This window comes from Oncorhynchus masou, chromosome 19 (assembly GCF_036934945.1).
Source record: "Oncorhynchus masou masou isolate Uvic2021 chromosome 19, UVic_Omas_1.1, whole genome shotgun sequence".
NCBI classification, from domain to species: domain Eukaryota; kingdom Metazoa; phylum Chordata; class Actinopteri; order Salmoniformes; family Salmonidae; genus Oncorhynchus; species Oncorhynchus masou.
The window spans coordinates 29,367,000-29,389,781 of NC_088230.1; the positions used below are offsets into that span (position 1 = coordinate 29,367,000).

Consider the following 22,782-nt stretch of genomic DNA (forward strand, 5'->3'; position numbering starts at 1 on the left):
GAAACTAACTGCAGCTCTTTCTTAAGTGTTGCAGTGATTTCACTCACTGTAGTAGCTGCCAAGTATAGTATTGAATCATTCGCATACATAGACTCACAGGCTTAACTCAGAGCCAAGTGTCAGGTCATGAGTTAAGATTGAAAAAAGTAAGGGGCCTAGACAGCTGCCCTGGGGAATGCCGGATTATGTTAGAGAGGCTACCATTAAATAACACCGTCTGTGTTCTGTTAGACAGGTAACTCTCAAACCACAGTATAGTGTAAAGTGTAAAGCCATAACATATACGTTTTTCCAGCAGCATACTATGATCGATAATGTCAAAAGATACACTAAAGTCTAACAAAACAGCTTCCACAATCTTGTTATTATAAATTTCTCTCAGCCAATCATCAATAGTTTGTGTAAGTGCTGTTCATGTTGAATGCCCTTTCCTATAAGGGTGCTGAAAGTCTGTTGTTAATTTATTTACTGTAAAATAGCATTGTATCTGGTCAATTTTTTCCAAAAGTTTACTAAGGGTTGGTAACAGACTGATTGGTCAGCTTTTTGAGCCAGTAAAAGGTGCTTTACTTTTCTTGGGGAGGGGTATGACTTTTGCTTCCCTCCAGGCCTGAGGGCACACACTTTTTTGTAAGCTTAGCAGGTTTCAAAGCTATCTATAAAAGTTATGCCAACAGAGTGGCAGTAGTCTTTGAGCAAGATATAAAGTGCTAAGAGCCTGCTGAACCTTTTGCAGCCGCAAGAGCCTTTTAGGGTGTTGATCAGAACAATAAAATCCTGATTTACACTTTTTGATGTCATTTGATACCACATGTCTTTTTGATGTCATTTTTGATATCACCATAGCCGCCGTGTAGCACAGAGTCTTTGCTCCAGGAACCAAGGTGTGCCTCACCATGGAACGACCAATGATGATGGCTGGAGGAAGGTGAGTGGCCGTGGACGTCCGGCCTTTTCTGAGCCTCCTTGAGGACAGCCTGATCCAGGCTATATCACATCAGGCTGTGATTGGGAGTGCCATAGGGCAGCGCACAACTGGCCCAGTGTCGTCCGGGATTGGCCGGGGTTGGTCGTCATTGTGAATAAGTTATTTAACTGACTTGCCTAGTTAAATAAAGTTGAAATAAAACATACAATAAAAAAAGGACCAACGGGAGATGGGGGACAGAGAACCCACATCCTCAATAGAAGCCCTCTGAGCTGGAGAATGATGTGCGAGGGAGCTCATGAAGTACGGGCCTGTGGTAGAGACCCCCTGAGCTGGGGGTGAGTAATGAGTGCTGTAGTAGACTTCAGTGAGTAAGTGCTTCATGAACACTAGAGTTAATTCTCTGATCCAGTTGGAGGGACCCAGAGGAATAGAGCCTGAGCCTGAATGCTGGATGGACACACACACACACACACACACACACACACACACACACACACACACACACACACACACACACACACACACACACACACACCAACACACACACCAGAAGGCTCCAGGGCTGTAGCTTGCAGCCTGCCGGTGACAGTGCCTGAGGTTGATTAAAGTTAACCTTGAGCTTCAGAGAGAGCCTGGAGAGCAGCTAAACTGAGCCGACGGGATAGGAACCAGAAAACATAGCGAGATGGACGAGAGATAATTGCGGTGGAAAAGACTAAAGGAAATCAATGAGGAACGGATCGATGGCTATTTGATTTTGTATTGCTAATTTCTGAAGAGAGCGACAATTGATCCGGCATCCCCTCTCTGTATTGGCATATCTCACGTTATTACTTAAGAAGAAATGCACTGTTGACTGATGGATAAAGCAGCCGATACCATTAAATCTAAATAAATGATTGTGATGAGGAGAAAATGGGGCTTTATGTTAACCTTGCTCTCCCTGTTGTAAATTCTCTTCGTGGATTGTAAAGGCTGTGTGAGGGTAGAGTAGGTAAACAGCTTACAGTTGAATGTCCGTTTGAGCGGGATATATAACAGTAAGCTATTTCCATCACTATTGACAATGCTGAAGATACTTCCTCTTAGCTTACAATACACTTCCCCTGAAAATCTATTTCAAGATATTGTTATTGAATTAAAAGTTTTTCTCTGACACAGATGTGTTTCTTGCTCTGAACAAATGATCCATCCCAAATGGCACCCTATTCCCTTTATAGAGCACTACTTTGAAGTGCACTAAAGGTGCACAACTTTGGTTTTAGAAGTGGGGGGGGCATATATTATCATTTTTATTTTGTATATATCCACACCATTGCCTCGTATCACATTCCAATGATACAGTGCCTTGCAAAAATATTCATCCCCCTTGGCATTTTTCCTTTTTTGTTGCATTACAACCTGTAATTTAAATAGATTTTTATTTGGATTTTATGTAATGGACATACACAAAATGGTCCAAATTGGTGAAGTGAAATGAAAAAATAAAAATAAAATTTAAAACAGAAAAGTGGTGCGTGCATGTGTATTTAGCCCCTTTGCTATGAAGCCCCTAAATAAGATCTGGTGCAACCAATTACCTTCAGAAGTCACATAGTTTATCAAATAAAGTCCACCTGTGTGCAATCTAAGTCTCACATGATCTGTCACACTATCTCAGTATCTATACAACTGTTCTGAAGGCCCCAGAGTCTGCAACACCACTAAGCAAGGGGCACCAACAAGCAAGCGGCACCATGAAGTCCAGGGAGCTCTCCAAACAGGTCAGGGACAAAGTTGATGAGAAGTACAGATCAGGGTTGGGTTATAAAGCACCATTAAATCCATTATTTAAAAAATTGAAAGAACATGGCACCACAACAAACCTGCCAAGAGAGGGCATTAATCAGAGAGACAACAAAGAGACCAAAGATAACCCTGAAGGAGCTGCATAGCTCCACAGCGGAGATTGGAGTATCTGTCCATATGACCACTTTAAGCCATACACTCCATGGAGCTGGGCATTACAGAAGAGTGGCCAGAAAAAAAGACATTGCTTATTAAAATGTTTGTCAAAAGGCATTTGGGAGACTCCCCAAACATATTGAAGAAGGTACTCTGGTCAGATGAGACTAAAATTTAGCTTTTTGGCCATAAAGGAAAACGCTATGTCTGGCGCAAACCCAACACCTCTCATCACCCGGAGAACACCATCCCCACAGTGAAGCATGGTGGTGGCTGCATCATGCTGTGGGTATGTTTTTCATTGGCAGGGACTGGGAAACTGGTCAGAATTGAAGGAATGGTGGATGGCGCTAAATACAGGGAAATTATTGAGGGAAACCTGTTTCAGTCTTCCAGAGATTTGAGACTGGTACGGGGTTTACCTTCCAGCAGGACAATGACCCTAAGCATACTGATAAAGCAACACTCGAGTGGTTTAAAGGGAAACATTCAATTGTCTTGGAATGGCCTCGTCAAAGCCCAGACCTCAATCCAATTCAGAATCTATGACTTAAAGATTGCTGTACACCAGCGGAACCCATCCAACTTGAAGGAGCTGGAGCAAAAATCCCAGTGGCTAGATGGGGTAGCAGGGTAGCCTAGTGGTTAGAGCTTTGGACTAGTAACCAGAAGGTTGCAAGTTCATACCACTGAGCTGGCATGGTACAAATCTGTTCTTCTGCCCCTGAACAGGCAGTTAACCCACTCTTCCTAGGCCATCATTGCAAATAAGATTTTTTCTTAACTGACTTGCCTGGTTAAATAAAGGTAAAATAAATAAATAAAATGTGCCAAGCTTATAGAGACATACCCCCAGAGACTTGCAGCTATAATTGCTGCAAAAGTTGGCTCTACAAAATATTGACTTTCGGGGGTTAATAGTTATGCACGCTCAAGTATTCTGTTTTTTTTGTATTATTTCTTGATTGCTTCAAAATAAAAAATATTTTGCATCTTCAAAGTGGTAGGCATGTTGTGTAAATCATATGTTACAAACACCCTAAAAAACTTTTTTTTTCTAGGTTGTAGGGCAACAAAATAGGAAAAAAGCCAAAGTAAAACTGTTGTGGACAAAAATGCAATTTCTGAATGTGTAAGTTGTTCCCCTGGTGCACTATATAGGGAATATTGTTGTGCCATTTGAGTTGCGGACACCACTCTGTTTTGAGTCCCTATCGCTCACCTTGCCATTACTCAATGAAGTATTCACGTACCTGTGGCTCAGTCTTGCCATGTGTCTGTAGGGGGTCTGTGTCTCTGGTAGGTGTGGTGGGGCTGGTCCCTACGGGGGAGTGGGTGAGGGTTCGGGTGACTCGACCCGTTTCTGGGGTCCCGGCCTGGGGTGCTGGCTGCTCAGGAAAGGCACTGGTCAGTCTGGTCGAGGCCTACAGTACAAGAAAGTACATCACCAGTCAAGATACATCGCTCTAATAAAGATAGATGAGGTTGTTGTTTGGGATATTGTATTGTCTTAGTTTCTGTCCTGTGATGTTTGAAAATAAAAAAGTCTAATTAAATCTTAAAAGTATAAAAGTATAGAAATAGTTTAAACAAATAGGATACCAATGGAACCGGACACAAATGCCTCCACATAAAGCTTCCAACAGCGGAGGACACAGAACCCAGGGAGTCACTCCCTACATAAAGATGCTGAGTAAAAAATAAATGTTCTTGTTTCTTCCCACTGATAAAACAGCTACGGTTGGCGGTCTATGGCCTCGATGTGGAGCTAACAAATCCATCTAGTTCATTGCAACGGCCAGGGTCTGTGAAGCAAACACGTGTCCCAAATGATATCCTATTCCCAACATTGACCAGAGCCGTATGGGCCATGGTCAAAAGTAGTGCACTATATAGGGAATAGGGTGCTTTTTGGGATGTAGCCACTGACTGCACCACATGGCTGTCCCTTGGGGAGGGGACAGGGATGATGGGGACAATGGGAGTGAGTGTGTGTGGTGCAACCTGGTCTCAGAGCATTTCATATTATTCTGTATGTAAATCCGAGACACTCCATTTAGTATCATGTGTTACAAATTACAATTCGTATGATATGTTACCAATTTCCAAAATGTACAATTTGTTACGAAGTTGCCAATAGTACCATATGTTACGAGTTTGCAAAATGTATGATATGTTACAAATTCAAATTTGCTGTGGCTAACGTTATCTAGGTAGCTAGGTGATAACGTTAGCTAGCTTGCTAATGTTACCCAGGCTAGGTGTTAGCGTTAGGATTTAGGGTTAAGGTTATGTTCAGTAATTGGGTTAAAGGTCTAGGGGAAGGGTTAGCTTAACTTCTTGACGCACCCATCCTGTTAGCGGGATCATTTTCGTCAACATCCGCTGAATTGCAGAACGCCAAATTCAAATTAAATTACTAAGCATATTTAATTTTAATGAAATCACAAGTACAATATAGCATAACACAGTTTAGCTTGTTGTTAATCCACCAGGCGTGTCAGATTTTAAAAAAAGCTTTACAGCGATTGGTCACGAAAGCAATAAAATTAATCGCTTACCTTTGATGATCTTCGGATGTTTACACTCACGAGACTCCCAGTTACACAATAAATGTTCGATAAAGATAATTTTACATCCAAAAACCTTCATTTGGTTGGCGCGTTTTGTTTAGTAATCCACAGGCTCGTGCAAGTCATGACGGGCAGATGAAAATTCCAAATAGTAACCATAAAGTTCGTAGAAACATGTCAAACGTTTTTTATAATCAATCCCCAGGTTGTTTTTACAATAAATAATCAATAATATTTCAACCGGACCATAGATTTTTCAATAGGAGAGAGAGAGAAAATGTCTGCTCCGAGCTGTTGCGCATGCAAAACTGGTGACACCAAGCCATCCACTGACACGATGTGATCGTTCTCGCTCATTTTTCAGAATAAAAGGCTGAAACTATGTCTAAAGACTGTTCACACCATGTGGAAGTCATAGGGAAAGGAATCTGGTTGATATCCCTTTAAATGGAGGGAAGGCATGCTATGGAACAGGGAGTTTTCAAAATAAGAGGCACTTCCGTGCTGCAATATCAGTTCTGTTATACTCACAGACAATATTTTGACAGTTTTGGAAACTTTAGAGTGTTTTCAATCCTAATCTGATTCTAATTATATGCATATTCTAGCTTCTGGGCCTGAGAAATAGGCAGTTTCATTTGGGTAGGTTTTTTCATCCAAACATCAAAATACTGCCTCCTACACTCAACAGGTTAAAGGGTTTTAAGGTTAGGCTTAACGTTAGCTAATATGCTAACTAGTAGAAAAGTATCTTAAAAGTAGTAAGTAGTTGAAAAGTTGCTAATTAGCTAAAATGAAAAGCTGTTTATGATGAGATTCGAATATGCAACCTTTGGGCTTCAAGACAAAAGTTTTCCTACACTAGCCCCGACCAACCACCCGCCTTTCACTTTTTTTGCCTTAAGTAACCATACCAAACGTAACATATCATACTAATTTGACTGTCCTGAATAAATATTTACTATGTTACGTCTAATCTATGAGACCAGGCTGTGTGGTGTGGTGTGTGTGTGTGTTTGTGTGCGTGTGTGTGCACACATTAAGACTGACCTTCTTGGAGCTGGCTGACTTCGGTACTATAGAGCAGAACGTTTCACCTCCACCACTGTCTTGCTGAGGAGACAACGCCATGATGACATCACACTGCTCCTCCACCACCTTGGCCTCCACCTGCCATGGTCCAACCTCTGATGTTACTATCTCACATGTTCAGAAGAACACACACTTTACAGTAGGCAAAAGTCTAGTCTATTTGCTTGGAATTTAAAAGTAGCCCCTATAATTTCACCCAGCTGTTTATTTATCTTTCCTATATTGACTGTGTTTAAATGTTCATATCTCTGGGGGTCCATCCATGGACACGTTCCAAATGGCACCCTTATCTCTATGCGCCCTGGTCAGAAGTAGTGCAATAAATAGGTAATAGGGTGCCGTTTGGGATGCACCCCATGTTACCTGGTCGATTGGCAGGTCCACTGCTAGTTGTCCATCCTCTTGTATCTCTGCCACCCCGACCGTCTCCCTCCTCCTTGATTTGGCTTTGAACACACTGTCCTCTGAGGAGAGACCAACCAGACCATTAATCACCATTAGTCCTTCTAATGACACTCAGTCAGTCAGCCACCTAGGGCCCAAAGGGCACCCTAGTCCCTAATTAGTGCACTTCTTTTGACCAGAACCCTGTGGGAGTAGGGTACCATTTGGGTCACAGCCAAGTCCGTCTGTCTGTGGTCCCATCCTCTGTTGCTCTCTCTTATTTCTCCTTTAACTGTGACCTAATCAATGAGCCTGTCAGTCAGCGTTAACATCCTGTCCACTTCCTTACACTGTCAGGCTCTGTTCTCAAACCTAAACGGTTGGCTTGAGCGCTCCTTCCTGTCTCTACCCCACAGAAGCTCTGACGAAGGCCATAGGCATGTAAGCTTAAATAAACTAAAGTTATGACGGAAAAGAGTAGTGTGCAGGTCTTTGTTTTCTTTAAGATTCTTGTAAAATTCCAAAAACTTTTAGCTAGCTAAATTGTTAGGCTATCGCTCTTGAATGCCATACATGTCTATGGCAATGTCTTTTGTGCTAACCAGAAAGCAGTACTTTGGCCACCAGCTACGGTAGCACCATTCTTAGATAGGTGCAATGATAGCTTAATCATGTTCATATTGTCATGTTCATGTTCCTGTTAATACACATGTAGCCTATGTGATTAAAACAATATCAGAAGGAACATTTGTGTCCCAAATGGAAATCTATTTCCCACGTACAGTAGGCGTAGTCCCTATAGGGAATAGGGGGCAATTTGGTTCTCCGCCCATCACGAATAAGAATAGTCTTTCAGTCCACAATGCAGACAACGAATTGACAACAGTATAGCCATTATTAAAATGCAGAAAGCCATCCACAACAATCTCTTGTCTGATGGAGTTGTGATGAAAATAATGATTGATTGGCATCCTGCCTCCACCCTATAGAACACACAGAAAAGAGAAGAGAAGGAGAACAGAAGAGAGCCATATCAGGCAAGGTTGACAAGACTCTAGCAGTGAATTAATTTATGATCCTATTTGAGGCTGAGATGAGGTAAAATATTCACCTTGCAGCGTCGCCACCTTTCTCTCTGGCGCCCGGGACACCTCTGCTATGATTTAACAGAGGGGCTCTCGAGTGTATTCACACCGGGGCCCCCACACCCATATACACATTTGTACGCATGAAAACACACAGTAAAAAGAGATGGAGGTGCATTAAGCGGGAGAGAGACATGTGTCTGGTGAGTGATGGCATGCGTGTGTTACATACCCCCTGATGAGAGGAGGAGGAGAGTGGTTGAGGTGGTGGAGACTGGCTGCTGCTTCATGGCAGCTCTCTCTCAGACTTGGGGTAGAACACAGAGTCTGCCTGTTGTCTGTGATCTGCAAACTACACAGTAGTGGTATAAAGGAAATACGTAAAAACACTTTGAAGTACTACTTAAGTATTTTTTTTGGGGGGGGGGTATCTGTCCTTTACTTTACTATTCATACTATTTTTACTTTTACTTTTACTCCACTACATTCCTAAAGAAAATCATGTACTTTTTACTCCATACATTTTACCTGACACCCAAAAGTACTCATTCCATTTTGAATGCTTAACAGGACAGGAAAATGGTTTAACTGACAAACTTATCAAGAGAACATCCCAGGTCATCCCTACTGTCTCTCATCTGGTGGACTCACTCAACATAAATGCTTTGTTTGTGAATGATGTCTGAGTGTTGGACTGTACCCATGGCTATCCTTAAATAAATAAAAAACAAGAAAATTGTCTGGTTTGCTTAATATAAGGAATTTGAAAGGATTTATAGCATTGCCTTTTACTTTATACTTAAGTATACTTAAAACCAGATACTTTTAGACTTTTAGTCAAGTAGTATTTTACTGGGTGTCTTTCAAATTGACTTGAGTCATTTTCTATTAAAAGGTATCTTTACTTTTACTCAAGTATGACAGTTGGGTGTTTATACCACCACTGCTGGGGGGCTCTGTAGTGAACATTCCTATACAGAGATATATCTACTGATTCTGATGCATCTCTATGCATGAGAATTTTGTTCTAATGCAGTAACCTGTGTGCTTCCCAAATGGCAACCTCTTACCTATATATTGCACTACTTTTGACCAGAGCCCTATGTCCCTCTGGGCACTGGCCAAAAGTAGTGCACTGCATAGGGAATGGGGTGCCATTTGGGATGCACGACTTGTCTCAGACTGTCTCACTACATGTCCCTCATTGGAATTCAAACCTGTTACCTTATACATGATAAAAACATTGATTAGTATGTCGTTTGAATCCACTTATTTATGGTTTGGTCCCGCTTTGAAATAAGTGTCCTTAACATATATCTATGTATTGAAGTTACATAAGGAAAGGGGATACCTAGTCAGTTGTACAACTGAATGCATTCAAATGAAATGTGTCTTCCACATTTAACCCAACCCCTCTGAATCAGAGAGGTGAGGAGGGCTGCCTTAATCGACATCCACGTCTTCGGTGCCCGAGGATTGACAGATTGACAGATTAAGCAAGCAGGCGCAGTGTAATTATTGCAGTGTAATTGCAAAGGTTACCATTTTGATTACTTGGAGAATTTAATCTACATAGAATGTGACCTGGTTTTCATGGCTCGTGGGATACATTGACTTGACACTGACAGTGGCAATACATACTAAAGTGCACACATACTAAAGACTGACTAAAGACTGACTGACTGACTGACTGACTGGGTACAGTAACTGATCATGGAGAACCATGATTAATATTCAACTACACTGTATGCCATGCACAGAGTTAAATAAACATGATGAATTTAATGAATTACACCCACTGTTGTTATGAAATCATTCAGACTGCTAAGCCAACGTGTGTTTTTTAATGTCTGGCTCTTTGTTTCTACCAGTGCTCTGTTGTTGAGGTGGTGGTGCTGATTAGCTTAGCTGCTCCCCAGTGACTGGCCCATTGAATGAGTCTGGTTCCAATACATCTCATGCACAGCCAATCAGTGCACTGCAAACTAATAATTTATTGATAGATTTGGAGCAGCCATTAATGTCTAATAGCGTTCGTCTCATTTAGCAGTCCTGACCAAACAGGAAAAATGCAAATGTGCTCAGAGGGGAAAAAAATAGTTCCTGGGAATATCTGTCTTTTTATGGCAGCCCCACGGCCAGTTATTAATGGAAGAAATGAGAGGAGGGGAGGATGGGTAAAGAGAGAGGAGGGGGAGGAAGGGTAAAGGGAGAAGGGGGAGGATGGGTTTAAGGGAGAGGAGGGGGAGGAAGGGTAAAGGGAGAGGAGGGGGAGGAAGGGTAAAGGGAGAGGAGGGGGAGGATGGGTAAAGGGAGAGGAGGGGGAGGAAGGGTAAAGAGAGAGGAGGGGGAGGAAGGGTAAAGGGAGAGGAGGGGGAGGATGGGTAAAGGGAGAGGAGGGGGAGGATGGGTAAAGGGAGAGGAGGGGAGAAAGGGTAAAGGGAGAGGAGGGGGAGGAAGGGTAAAGGGAGAGGAGGGGAAGGAAGGGTAAAGGGAGAGGAGGGGGAGGAAGGGTAAAGGGAGAGGAGGGGGAGGAAGGGTAAAGGGAGAGGAGGGGGAGGAAGGGTAAAGGGAGAGGAAGGGTAAAGGGAGAGGAGGGGGAGGAAGGGTAAAGGGAGAGGAGGGGAGGAAGGGTAAAGGGAGAGGCGTGGGAGGAAGGGTAAAGGGAGAGGAGGGGGAGGAAGGGTAAAGGGAGAGGAGGGGGAGGAAGGGTAAAGGGAGAGGAGGGGAGGATGGGTAAAGGGAGAGGAGGGGGAGGAAGGGTAAAGAGAGAGGAGGGGGAGGAAGGGTAAAGGGAGAGGAGGGGGAGGAAGGGTAAAGGGAGAGGAGGGGGAGGATGGGTAAAGGGAGAGGAGGGGAGGACGGGTAAAGGGAGAGGAGGAGGAGGATGGGTAAAGGGAGAGGAGGGGGAGGAAGGGTAAAGGGAGAGGAGGGGGAGGATGGGTAAAGGGAGAGGAGGGGGAGGATGGGTAAAGGGAGAGGAGGGGGAGGAAGGGTAAAGAGAGAGGAGGGGGAGGAAGGGTAAAGGGAGAGGAGGGGGGGATGGGTAAAGGGAGAGGAGGGGAAGGAAGCGTAAAGAGAGAGGAGGGGGAGAAAGGGTAAAGGGAGAGGAGGGGGATGTTGTTGGGTGGGAGGGTAACCAATCTGCATGTCACATGCGTTATCAACACAAGTCGTCTGTGGGTGAAATATTCCCTGTTCTTTGCAGAGCGGGAAGAGGAAAAGAAGAATAGAAAGTATATGTTTTATTTATTTTCTTCCATCATGGTGCTTTTAGTTGACTCCTCGCAGGGGGTCTAGGGGTGAAGAGAACTGATCTTCTTTGTGTGTCTTTCTGAAGCCTTGCACTGCAGGCATTGGTGTTTGTTAGTGCGCTAATGTGGTGTCTGGGGAACCGGAGGATGTTTATTAGCTACACTCCATGCATGTGTCCCAAATGGCACCCTACTCCCTACATAGTGGACAACTTTTGACCAGCTAGGGCCCATAACGCTCTGGTCAAATGTAGTGCACTATATAGGGAATAAGGTGCCATTTGGGACGGAGACCTTATAGAAACACAGGCAGCCCAGGGAGCTAGGCTAAGTTCACTGATCAACTCCTTTGAATTCTGTCTGTTTCTACGCCCCTCAGTGAGTAGCAAGAGCAGGCATCGGTTATTCAGACCGCAGGCAGATATTGACAGAGGCTCGGGCTACACTAGGAGCAAAGTTCAAACAGTTCTCTATTTCTCAATGCCAATGACTGACCCTCCGAAGATATTTATATTCATCTCAGTTTATTACACCTGTTTGCTTTAGGTTTGAGGGGTTACGATTCTGTTCAATATTTACAGGTCTTTGTTTCCAACAAGCCTCCCTGTGGCAATAACATGCCATTTTGGACCTTCATAAATCCCTATTTGCACTCTGAAGGGTTTATGAATTCATCCAGATCCCCATGACATTGTGGATTTAACATTGGATGGAAATAGGGCAGAAATATAGGCTACACTGTATATACAATACTATACTACACACAGCAAGTCAAAGTGGACATCACACAAGATACATCAGAAATGAGAAATTAACATTGGCTAGAAATGAACATCGAGTGAAAATACCAGCCAACTGCTATAGCTACGGTAACGACTGACAATCAGTGTATTCAATCAAAGTAGGTTAAACAAGCACATATCACAATCACTGGTAAGATGCTGTAAGTAGAAGAGTTCAGTAGTCATGTCTTGCAGAAAAACTCTAGCGAACAGAATACGTCTGTCTGGGGCCTCCCGAGTGGCACATCGGTCTAAGGCACTGCATCGCAGTGCTAGAGGTGTCACTACAGACACGGGTTCAATCCCGGGTTGTATCACAACTGGCTGTGATCTGGAGTCCAAAGGGGCTGAGAACAATTGGCCCAGTGTCGTCCAAGGGGAGGGTTTGGCAGGGGGGCTTTACTTGCAACGAAAAAGGAAAACAAGTGTATTTTAATGATCAAATTCATGTAAGTGCATCCCTGTTTGGGTTATGTTTGGTGCCTATTAAATAGAACACATCTGATACATTTCTTGACAACAGTGAAGAAATAGAAACGTCTGATGAATGATAAGCTACAGTAAGAAGAATTCTGGCATTTATCTGCCCCAGCCAGCGTTGCACGATCAAACACTCAGCATTAGAGTGATGGACTGGGCTAATGACCTCGCCATAGGCTCCCTTCTCAAACAGCTTTATATGACGGGCCGCCACACAGCAGGGGCAGCATGGACATTACATATAAAGCAGGAGTAGGCAACTAGATTCAGCCGCGGGACAATTTTTGTTGGAGCAAATAGTCAGGGGGCCAGAACACAATTATAATTGTACACTGCAAATGTACCACAACTAAGCCCAAAAGTACATTGCATGTGAAAATAATTATTTATACCTTGATTACATTGAGACACAATCACATATCTCTTTTTTTCTTTGTGGGAAAACTTGGGAACATATTTCCGACATTAAACTAATTTTAAGCTGAATTCCTGGTGATAGTACTGTATTTTTTTACCAAATACTATTTTTTATTTATTTTTTAAAGCTTGGGGGGAGCAAAAAATATATACTTGGAGGCCGGTTTTGACCAGCGGGCCAACTGTTGCCTACCTCTGATCTAAAGCTATGGGGCCAGACAGCACTTCAATCATCATGTACTGTACAGAACAGACACCAGCGGCCGAGAAGCATTAGACAAGATGTAGCTGTAGTTAAAAAAGTGCCAGTGAGAGAAACAGTCATGAAAGAATGAAAGAATGAAAGAATGAAAGAATGAAAGAATGAAAGAATGAAAGAAAGAAAGAATGAATATGAGTTGTTGACTCCCTGAAGGGCTGATGAGCTAATAGCCGATCCTCTGTCGTCCCCGTGTGGTAGGTACTGAGAAGACAACATCAGTTGAAGCGATGCAGATTTTTCAAACCAAAGATTGATTAATTTTGTTCAGGACTTGGCAAAACTCCAAAAGTAATGTGATGAAACGCTAATGAGCCCATCTGGATTATATTCAATTTATTGAAAAGAAGAGTATTGCCATCTCAAGTCCTGGTTAATCAGATATTGAAATAGTTTCAGTCAGTGTGTGAACTCTGGACAACAGTAGAGCACTATAGACGGAATAGGATGCCATTTGGAACCAGCCTAATCTGTGTAACGTAGTAGAAATAACCAATTAGTGGTATAAAAGTGTCTCCTTGCATGATGTGTCCAATCAAAAACGTTAAGTGGCTTTAATGTCAAACCACAACAAATATTGATGAGGTTTTCATTCAGAATGGTTCAGGCAGCTTTAGATGCCCTTCAACAGATTGACCTAGCGTGAAAACACAACCAACCGACATCCTTAATTCCTCTTGAGCCAAACAATCTCTATTGTGATTAATTACAACATATGATACTCACTCATGCAAGGACACGACACACACACACACACACACACACACACACACACACACACACACACACACACACACACACACACACACACACACACACACACATACACACACACACACACACACACACACACACACACACACACACACACACACACACACACACACAGTGTACTGTGTGTTGTCACTACTCCTGGACACCCCGGTGTGAATAAAGATAAGTGTCTCAGATATAAGGGTTTAAATGACTGAGGGGAGTGAGCTAGTGTGCCGACTCAGCTCTTTGGTTTTAGAAAAGGTCAACGTGAAATATCTCTTTATTACCATGGAAACTGACAGCTTAGCTCCCAACAATAACTCATCTGATCTGAAGGACAGAGAGAGAGAGAGAGAGAGAGAGAGAGAGAGAGAGAGAGAGAGAGAGAGAGAGAGAGAGAGAGAGAGAGAGAGAGAGAGAGAGAGAGATGCTTTTCCTCCTTAGTGATGTTGCTCTCCTCTTCCAATGACTTGATCATGCTTCATTAACTCATTTGCAATGTGAAGTCATTTAAGCCGCAAATCATTTCAGAGAATTGTTTTAGAAGGATGTATCAGGAGGAGTCATATATGCTGTAATTACCTGGTTCAATCCCCATTATACACACATTTAATAGTGCTGTTTTCTAAAAGGACACCCTATTAACAGAACTTAGTGTATTGATGGTCTGTATTAACGGTCTGTATTGGCAGTCTGTGTTGACGGTCTGTAATAACAGTACTCTACGGTACTCTATTGACGGTACTCTATTGGCGGTCTATAATAACAGTACTCTATTGACGGTCTGTAATAACAGTACTCTATTGAGAGCACTCTATTGACGGTCTGTAATAACAGTATTCTATTGACAGTACTCTATTGACAGTACTCTATTGACAGTCTGTAATAACAGTACTCTATTGACGGTCTGTAATAACAGTACTCTATTGACAGTACTCTATTGACGGTACTCTATTGACGGTCTGTAATAACAGTATTCTATTGACAGTACTCTATTGACGGTACTCTATTGACAGTCTGTAATAACAGTACTCTATTGACGGTCTGTAATAACAGTATTCTATTGACAGTACTCTATTGACAGTACTCTATTGACAGTCTGTAATAACAGTACTCTATTGACGGTCTGTAATAACAGTATTCTATTGACAGTACTCTATTGACGGTACTCTATTGACGGTCTGTAATAACAGTATTCTATTGACAGTACTCTATTGACGGTACTCTATTGACAGTCTGTAATAACAGTACTCTATTGACGGTCTGTAATAACAGTACTCTATTGACGGTACTCTATTAACAGTCTGTAATAACAGTACTCTATTGACGGTACTCTATTGACAGTCTGTAATAACAGTACTCAATTGACGGTCTGTAATAACAGTACTCTATTGACAGTACTCTATTGACGGTACTCTATTGACAGTAGTCAATTGACGGTCTGTAATAACAGTACTCTATTGACGGTCTGTAATAACAGTACTCTATTGGTGGTACTCTATTGACAGTCAGTAGTAACAGTACTCTATTGACGGTACTCTATTGACGGTCTGTAATAACAGTACTCTATTGGCGGTACTCTATTGACAGTACTCTATTGACGGTACTCTATTGACAGTACTCTATTGACGGTACTCTATTGACAGTACTCTATTGGCGGTACTCTATTGGCGGTACTCTATTCGCGCTACTCTATTGGCGGTACTCTATTGGCGGTACTCTATTGGCAGTACACTATTGGCGGTACTCTATTGATGGTACTCTATTGACAGTACTCTATTGACGGTACTCTATTGGAGGTACTCTATTGACAGTACTCTATTGGCGGTACTCTATTCGTCGGACTCTATTGACGGTACTCTATTGGCGGTACTCTATTGGCAGTACTCTATTGGTGGTACTCTATTCGCGGTTCTCTATTGGCGGTACTCTATTGACAGTACTCTATTGGTGGTACTCTATTCACGCTACTCTATTGGCGGTACTCTATTGTTGGTACTCTATTTGCGGTACTCTATTGGCGGTACTCTATTGGCAGCACTCTATTGGTGGTACTCTATTGACGGTACTCTATTGGTGGTACTCTATTGGCGGTACTCTATTGGCAGTACTCTATTGACGGTACTCTATTGACAGTACTCTATTGACGGTACTCTATTGGCGGTACTCTATTGACAGTACTCTATTGGCAGTACTCTATTGACAGGACTCTATTGGCGGTACTCTATTCGCGGGACTCTATTGACAGTCTGTAATAAAAGTACTCTATTGACAGTACTCTATTGACTGTACTCTATTGACAGTACTCTATTGACGGTACTCTATTTGCGGTATTCTATTCACGTTACTCTATTGGCGGTACTCTATTGGTGGTACTCTATTTGCGGTACTCTATTGGCGGTACTCTATTTGCGGTACTCTAATGGTGGTACTCTATTGGCGGTACTCTATTGACAGTACTCTACTGACGGTACTCTATTGACAGTACTCTATTGACAGTACTCTATTGACGGTACTCTATTGACGGTACTCTATTGACAGTACTCTATTGGCGGTACTCTATTGGTGGTACTCTATTTGCGGTACTCTGTTGGCGGTACTCTATTCGCGGTACTCTATTGACGGTACTCTATTGGTGGTACTCTATTTGCGGTACTCTATTGGCGGTACTCTATTCGCGGTACTCTATTGGCGGTACTCTATTGGCGGTACTCTATTTGCGGTACTCTATTGACGGTACTCTATTGGCGGTACTCTATTAGCGGTACTCTATTGGCGGTACTCTATTGGCCGTACTCTATTGGCGGTACTCTATTGACAGTACTCTATTGACGGTACTCTATTGGCGGTACTCTATTGACAGTACTCTATTGGCGGTACTCTATTCGTCGGACTCTATTGACGGTACTCTATTGGCGGTACTCTATTGGCAGTACTCTATTGGTGGTACTCTATTCGCGGTTCTCTATTGGCGGTACTCTATTGACGGTACTCTATTGGCGGTACCCTATTCACGCTACTCTATTGGCGGTACTCTATTGGTGGTACTCTATTTGCGGTACTCTATTGGCGGTACTCTATTGGCAGCACTCTATTGGTGGTACTCTATTGACGGTACTCTATTGGTGGTACTCTATTGGCGGTACTCTATTGGCGGTACTCTATTGGCGTACTCTATTGGTGGTAGTCTATTGGCGGTGCTCTATTGGTGGTAGTCTATTGGAGGTACTCTATTGGCAGTACTCTATTGACGGTACTCTATTGACAGTACTCTATTGACGCTACTCTATTGGCGGTACTCTATTGACAGTACTCTATTGGCGGTACTCTATTGACACTACTCTATTGGCGGTACTCTATTCGCGGGACTCTATTGACAGTCTGTAATAACAGTACTCTATTGACAGTACTCTATTGACGGTCTGTAATAACAGTACTCTATTGGCGGTACTCTATTGACAGTACTCTATTGACGGTACTCTATTGACAGTACTCTATTGACTGTACTCTATTGACAGTACTCTATTGACGGTACTCTATTTGCGGTATTCTATTCACGCTACTCTATTGGCGGTACTCTATTGGTGGTACTCTATTTGCGGTACTCTATTGGCGGTACTCTATTGGCGGTAATCTATTGACGGTACTCTATTGGCGGTACTCTATTGACGGTACTCTATTGACAGTACTCTATTGACGGTACTCTATTGGCGGTACTCTATTGACAGTACTCTATTGGAGGTACTCTATTGACAGGACTCTATTGGCGGTACTCTATTCGCGGGACTCTATTGACAGTCTGTAATAACAGTACTCTATTGACAGTACTCTATTGACGGTCTGTAATAACAGTACTCTATTGGCGGTATTATATTGACAGTACTCTATTGACGGTACTCAATTGACGGTACTCTATTGACGGTACTCTATTGACAGTACTCTATTGACTGTACTCTATTGACAGTACTCTATTGACGGTACTCTATTGGCGGTACTATATTCACGCTACTCTATTGGCGGTACTCTATTGGTGGTACTCTATTTGCGGTACTCTGTTGGCGGTACTCTATTCGCGGTACTCTATTGACGGTACTCTATTGTTGGTACTCTATTTCCGGGACTCTATTGGCGGTACTCTATTCGCGGTACTCTATTGGCGGTACTCTATTGGCGGTACTCTATTTGCGGTACTCTATTGACGGTACTCTATTGGCGGTACTCTATTAGCGGTACTCTATTGGCGGTACTCTATTGGCCGTACTCTATTGGCGGTACTCTATTGGCGGTACTCTATTGGTGGTAGTCTATTGGCGGTACTCTATTGGTGGTAGTCAATTGGCGGTACTCTATTGGCAGGACTCTATTGATGGTACTCTATTGACAGTACTCCATTGACGGTACTCTATTGGCGGTACTCTATTGACAGTACTCTATTGGCGGTACTCTATTGACACTACTCTATTGGCGGTACTCTATTCGCGGGACTCTATTGACAGTCTGTAATAACAGTACTCTATTGACAGTACTCTATTGACGGTCTGTAATAACAGTACTCTATTGGCGGTACTCTATTGACGGTCTGTAATAAGAGCACTCTATTGGCGGAACTCGATTGACGGTCTGTAATAACAGTACTCTATTGGCGGTACTCTATTGACAGTACTCTATTGACGGTACTCAATTGACGGTACTCTATTGACGGTACTCTATTGACAGTACTCTATTGACTGTACTCTATTGACAGTACTCTATTGACGGTACTCTATTGGCGGTATTCTATTCACGCTACTCTATTGGCGGTACTCTATTGGTGGTACTCTATTTGCGGTACTCTATTGGCGGTACTCTATTCGCGGTACTCTATTGACGGTACTCTATTGGTGGTACTCTATTTGCGGTACTCTATTGGCGGTACTCTATTGGTGGTACTCTATTTGCGGTACTCTATTGACGGTACTCTATTGGCGGAACTCTATTAGCGGTACTCTATTGGCGGTACTCTATTGGCCGTACTCTATTGGCGGTACTCTATTGGCAGTACACTATTGGCGGTACTCTATTTACGGTACTCTATTGACAGTACTCTATTGACGGTACTCTATTGGCGGTACTCTATTGACAGTACTCTATTGGCGGTACTCTATTCGTCGGACTCTATTGACGGTACTCTATTGGCGGTACTCTATTGGCAGTACTCTATTGGTGGTACTCTATTCGCGGTTCTCTATTGGCGGTACTCTATTGACGGTACTCTATTGGCGGTACCCTATTCACGCTACTCTATTGGCGGTACTCTATTGGTGGTACTCTATTTGCGGTACTCTATTGGCGGTACTCTATTGGCAGCACTCTATTGGTGGTACTCTTTTGACGGTACTCTATTGGTGGTACTCTATTGGCGGTACTCTATTGGCGGTACTCTATTGGCGTACTCTATTGGTGGTAGTCTATTGGTGGTGCTCTATTGGTGGTAGTCTATTGGCGGTACTCTATTGGCAGTACTCTATTGACGGTACTCTATTGACAGTACTCTATTGACGCTACTCTATTGGCGGTACTCTATTGACAGTACTCTATTGGCGGTACTCTATTGACACTACTCTATTGGCGGTACTCTATTCGTGGGACTCTATTGACAGTCTGTAATAACAGTACTCTATTGACAGTACTCTATTGACGGTCTGTAATAACAGTACTCTATTGGCGGTACTCTATTGAAGGTCTGTAATAACAGCACTCTATTGGCGGAACTCGATTGACGGTCTGTAATAACAGTACTCTATTGGCGGTACTCTATTGACAGTACTCTATTGACGGTACTCAATTGACCGTACTCTAATGACGGTACTCTATTGACAGTACTCTATTGACTGTACTCTATTGACAGTACTCTATTGACGGTACTCTATTGGCGGTATTCTATTCACGCTACTCTATTGGCGGTACTCTATTGGTGGTACTCTATTTGCGGTACTCTATTGGCGGTACTCTATTTGCGGTACTCTAATGGTGGTACTCTATTGGCGGTACTCTATTGACGGTAATCTATTGACGGTACTCTATTGGCGGTACTCTATTTGCGGTACTCTATTGACGGTACTCTATTGGTGGTACTCTATTTGCGGTAGTCTATTGGCGGTACTCTATTGGCGGTACTCTATTCGCGGTACTCTATTGACGGTACTCTATTGGTGGTACTCTATTTGCGGTACTCTATTGGCGGTACTCTATTGGTGGTACTCTATTTGCGGTACTCTATTGACGGTACTCTATTGGCGGAACTCTATTAGCGGTACTCTATTGGCGGTACTCTATTGGCCGTACTCTATTGGCGGTACTCTATTGGCAGTACACTATTGGCGGTACTCTATTTACGGTACTCTATTGACAGTACTCTATTGACGGTACTCTATTGGCGGTACTCTATTGACAGTACTCTATTGGCGGTACTCTATTCGTCGGACTCTATTGACGGTACTCTATTGGCGGTACTCTATTGGCAGTACTCTATTGGTGGTACTCTATTCGCGGTTCTCTATTGGCGGTACTCTATTGACGGTACTCTATTGGCGGTACTCTATTGACAGTACTCTATTGGCGGTACTCTATTGACACTACTCTATTGGCGGTACTCTATTCGTGGGACTCTATTGACAGTCTGTAATAACAGTACTCTATTGACAGTACTCTATTGACGGTCTGTAATAACAGTACTCTATTGGCGGTACTCTATTGAAGGTCTGTAATAACAGCACTCTATTGGCGGAACTCGATTGACGGTCTGTAATAACAGTACTCTATTGGCGGTACTCTATTGACAGTACTCTATTGACTGTACTCTATTGACAGTACTCTATTGACGGTACTCTATTGGCGGTATTCTATTCACGCTACTCTATTGGCGGTACTCTATTGGTGGTACTCTATTTGCGGTACTCTATTGGCGGTACTCTATTCGCGGTACTCTATTGACGGTACTCTATTGGTGGTACTCTATTTGCGGTACTCTATTGGCGGTACTCTATTGGTGGTACTCTATTTGCGGTACTCTATTGACGGTACTCTATTGGCGGAACTCTATTAGCGGTACTCTATTGGCGGTACTCTATTGGCCGTACTCTATTGGCGGTACTCTATTGGCAGGACACTATTGGCGGTACTCTATTTACGGTACTCTATTGACAGTACTCTATTGACGGTACTCTATTGGCGGTACTCTATTGACAGTACTCTATTGGCGGTACTCTATTCGTCGGACTCTATTGACGGTACTCTATTGGCGGTACTCTATTGGCAGTACTCTATTGGTGGTACTCTATTCGCGGTTCTCTATTGGCGGTACTCTATTGACGGTACTCTATTGGCGGTACCCTATTCACGCTACTCTATTGGCGGTACTCTATTGGTGGTACTCTATTTGCGGTACTCTATTGGCGGTACTCTATTGGCAGCACTCTATTGGTGGTACTCTTTTGACGGTACTCTATTGGTGGTACTCTATTGGCGGTACTCTATTGGCGGTACTCTATTGGCGTACTCTATTGGTGGTAGTCTATTGGTGGTGCTCTATTGGTGGTAGTCTATTGGCGGTACTCTATTGGCAGTACTCTATTGACGGTACTCTATTGACAGTACTCTATTGACGCTACTCTATTGGCGGTACTCTATTGACAGTACTCTATTGGCGGTACTCTATTGACACTACTCTATTGGCGGTACTCTATTCGTGGGACTCTATTGACAGTCTGTAATAACAGTACTCTATTGACAGTACTCTATTGACGGTCTGTAATAACAGTACTCTATTGGCGGTACTCTATTGAAGGTCTGTAATAACAGCACTCTATTGGCGGAACTCGATTGACGGTCTGTAATAACAGTACTCTATTGGCGGTACTCTATTGACAGTACTCTATTGACGGTACTCAATTGACCGTACTCTAATGACGGTACTCTATTGACAGTACTCTATTGACTGTACTCTATTGACAGTACTCTATTGACGGTACTCTATTGGCGGTATTCTATTCACGCTACTCTATTGGCGGTACTCTATTGGTGGTACTCTATTTGCGGTACTCTATTGGCGGTACTCTATTTGCGGTACTCTAATGGTGGTACTCTATTGGCGGTACTCTATTGACGGTAATCTATTGACGGTACTCTATTGGCGGTACTCTATTTGCGGTACTCTATTGACGGTACTCTATTGGTGGTACTCTATTTGCGGTAGTCTATTGGCGGTACTCTATTCACGGTACTCTATTGGCGGTACTCTATTGGCGGTACTCTATTTGCGGTACTCTATTGACGGTACTCTATTGGCGGTACTCTATTGGCGGTACTCTATTGGCGGTACTCTATTGGCGGTACTCTATTGGCTGTACTCTATTGGCAGTACACTATTTGCGGTACTCTATTGACGGTACTCTATTTGAGGTACTCTATTTGCGGTACTCTATTGGCGGTACTCTATTCGAAGGTACTCTAATTGTGGTACTCTATTGGCGGTACTCTATTGGCGGTACTCTATTGTCGGTACTCTATTGGCGGTACTCTATTGACGGTACTCTATTCGCGGTACTCTATTGGCGGTACTCTATTGTTGGTACTCTCTTGGCGGTACTCTATTGGTTTTACTCTATTCGCGGTACTCTATTGACGGTACTCTATTGGTGGAACTCTATTCGCGGTTCTCTATAGACGGTACTCTGTTGACGGTACTCTATTGGTGGTACTCTATTGACGGAACTCTATTGGCGGTACTCTATTGGCAGTACTCTATTGGTGGTACTCTATTCGCGGTACTCTATTGGCGGTACTCT

The 22,782-nt window shown here is 43.1% G+C and overlaps 1 protein-coding gene across 1 annotated transcript in view; it reads right to left on the reverse strand.

Moving 5' to 3' along the window:
* LOC135505646 (doublecortin domain-containing protein 2-like) overlaps positions 1–22,782 on the reverse strand; it is a 53,787-nt gene that overhangs the window by 5,127 nt on the left and 25,878 nt on the right. Inside the window, exons 7-9 of the mRNA XM_064924695.1 lie at positions 6,904–7,004; positions 6,499–6,618; positions 4,129–4,299 (exon numbers count right to left, since the gene is read on the reverse strand). Coding sequence (XP_064780767.1) covers positions 4,129–4,299; positions 6,499–6,618; positions 6,904–7,004 — 392 coding nt within the window. The remainder of the gene's footprint in view (positions 1–4,128; positions 4,300–6,498; positions 6,619–6,903; positions 7,005–22,782) is intronic.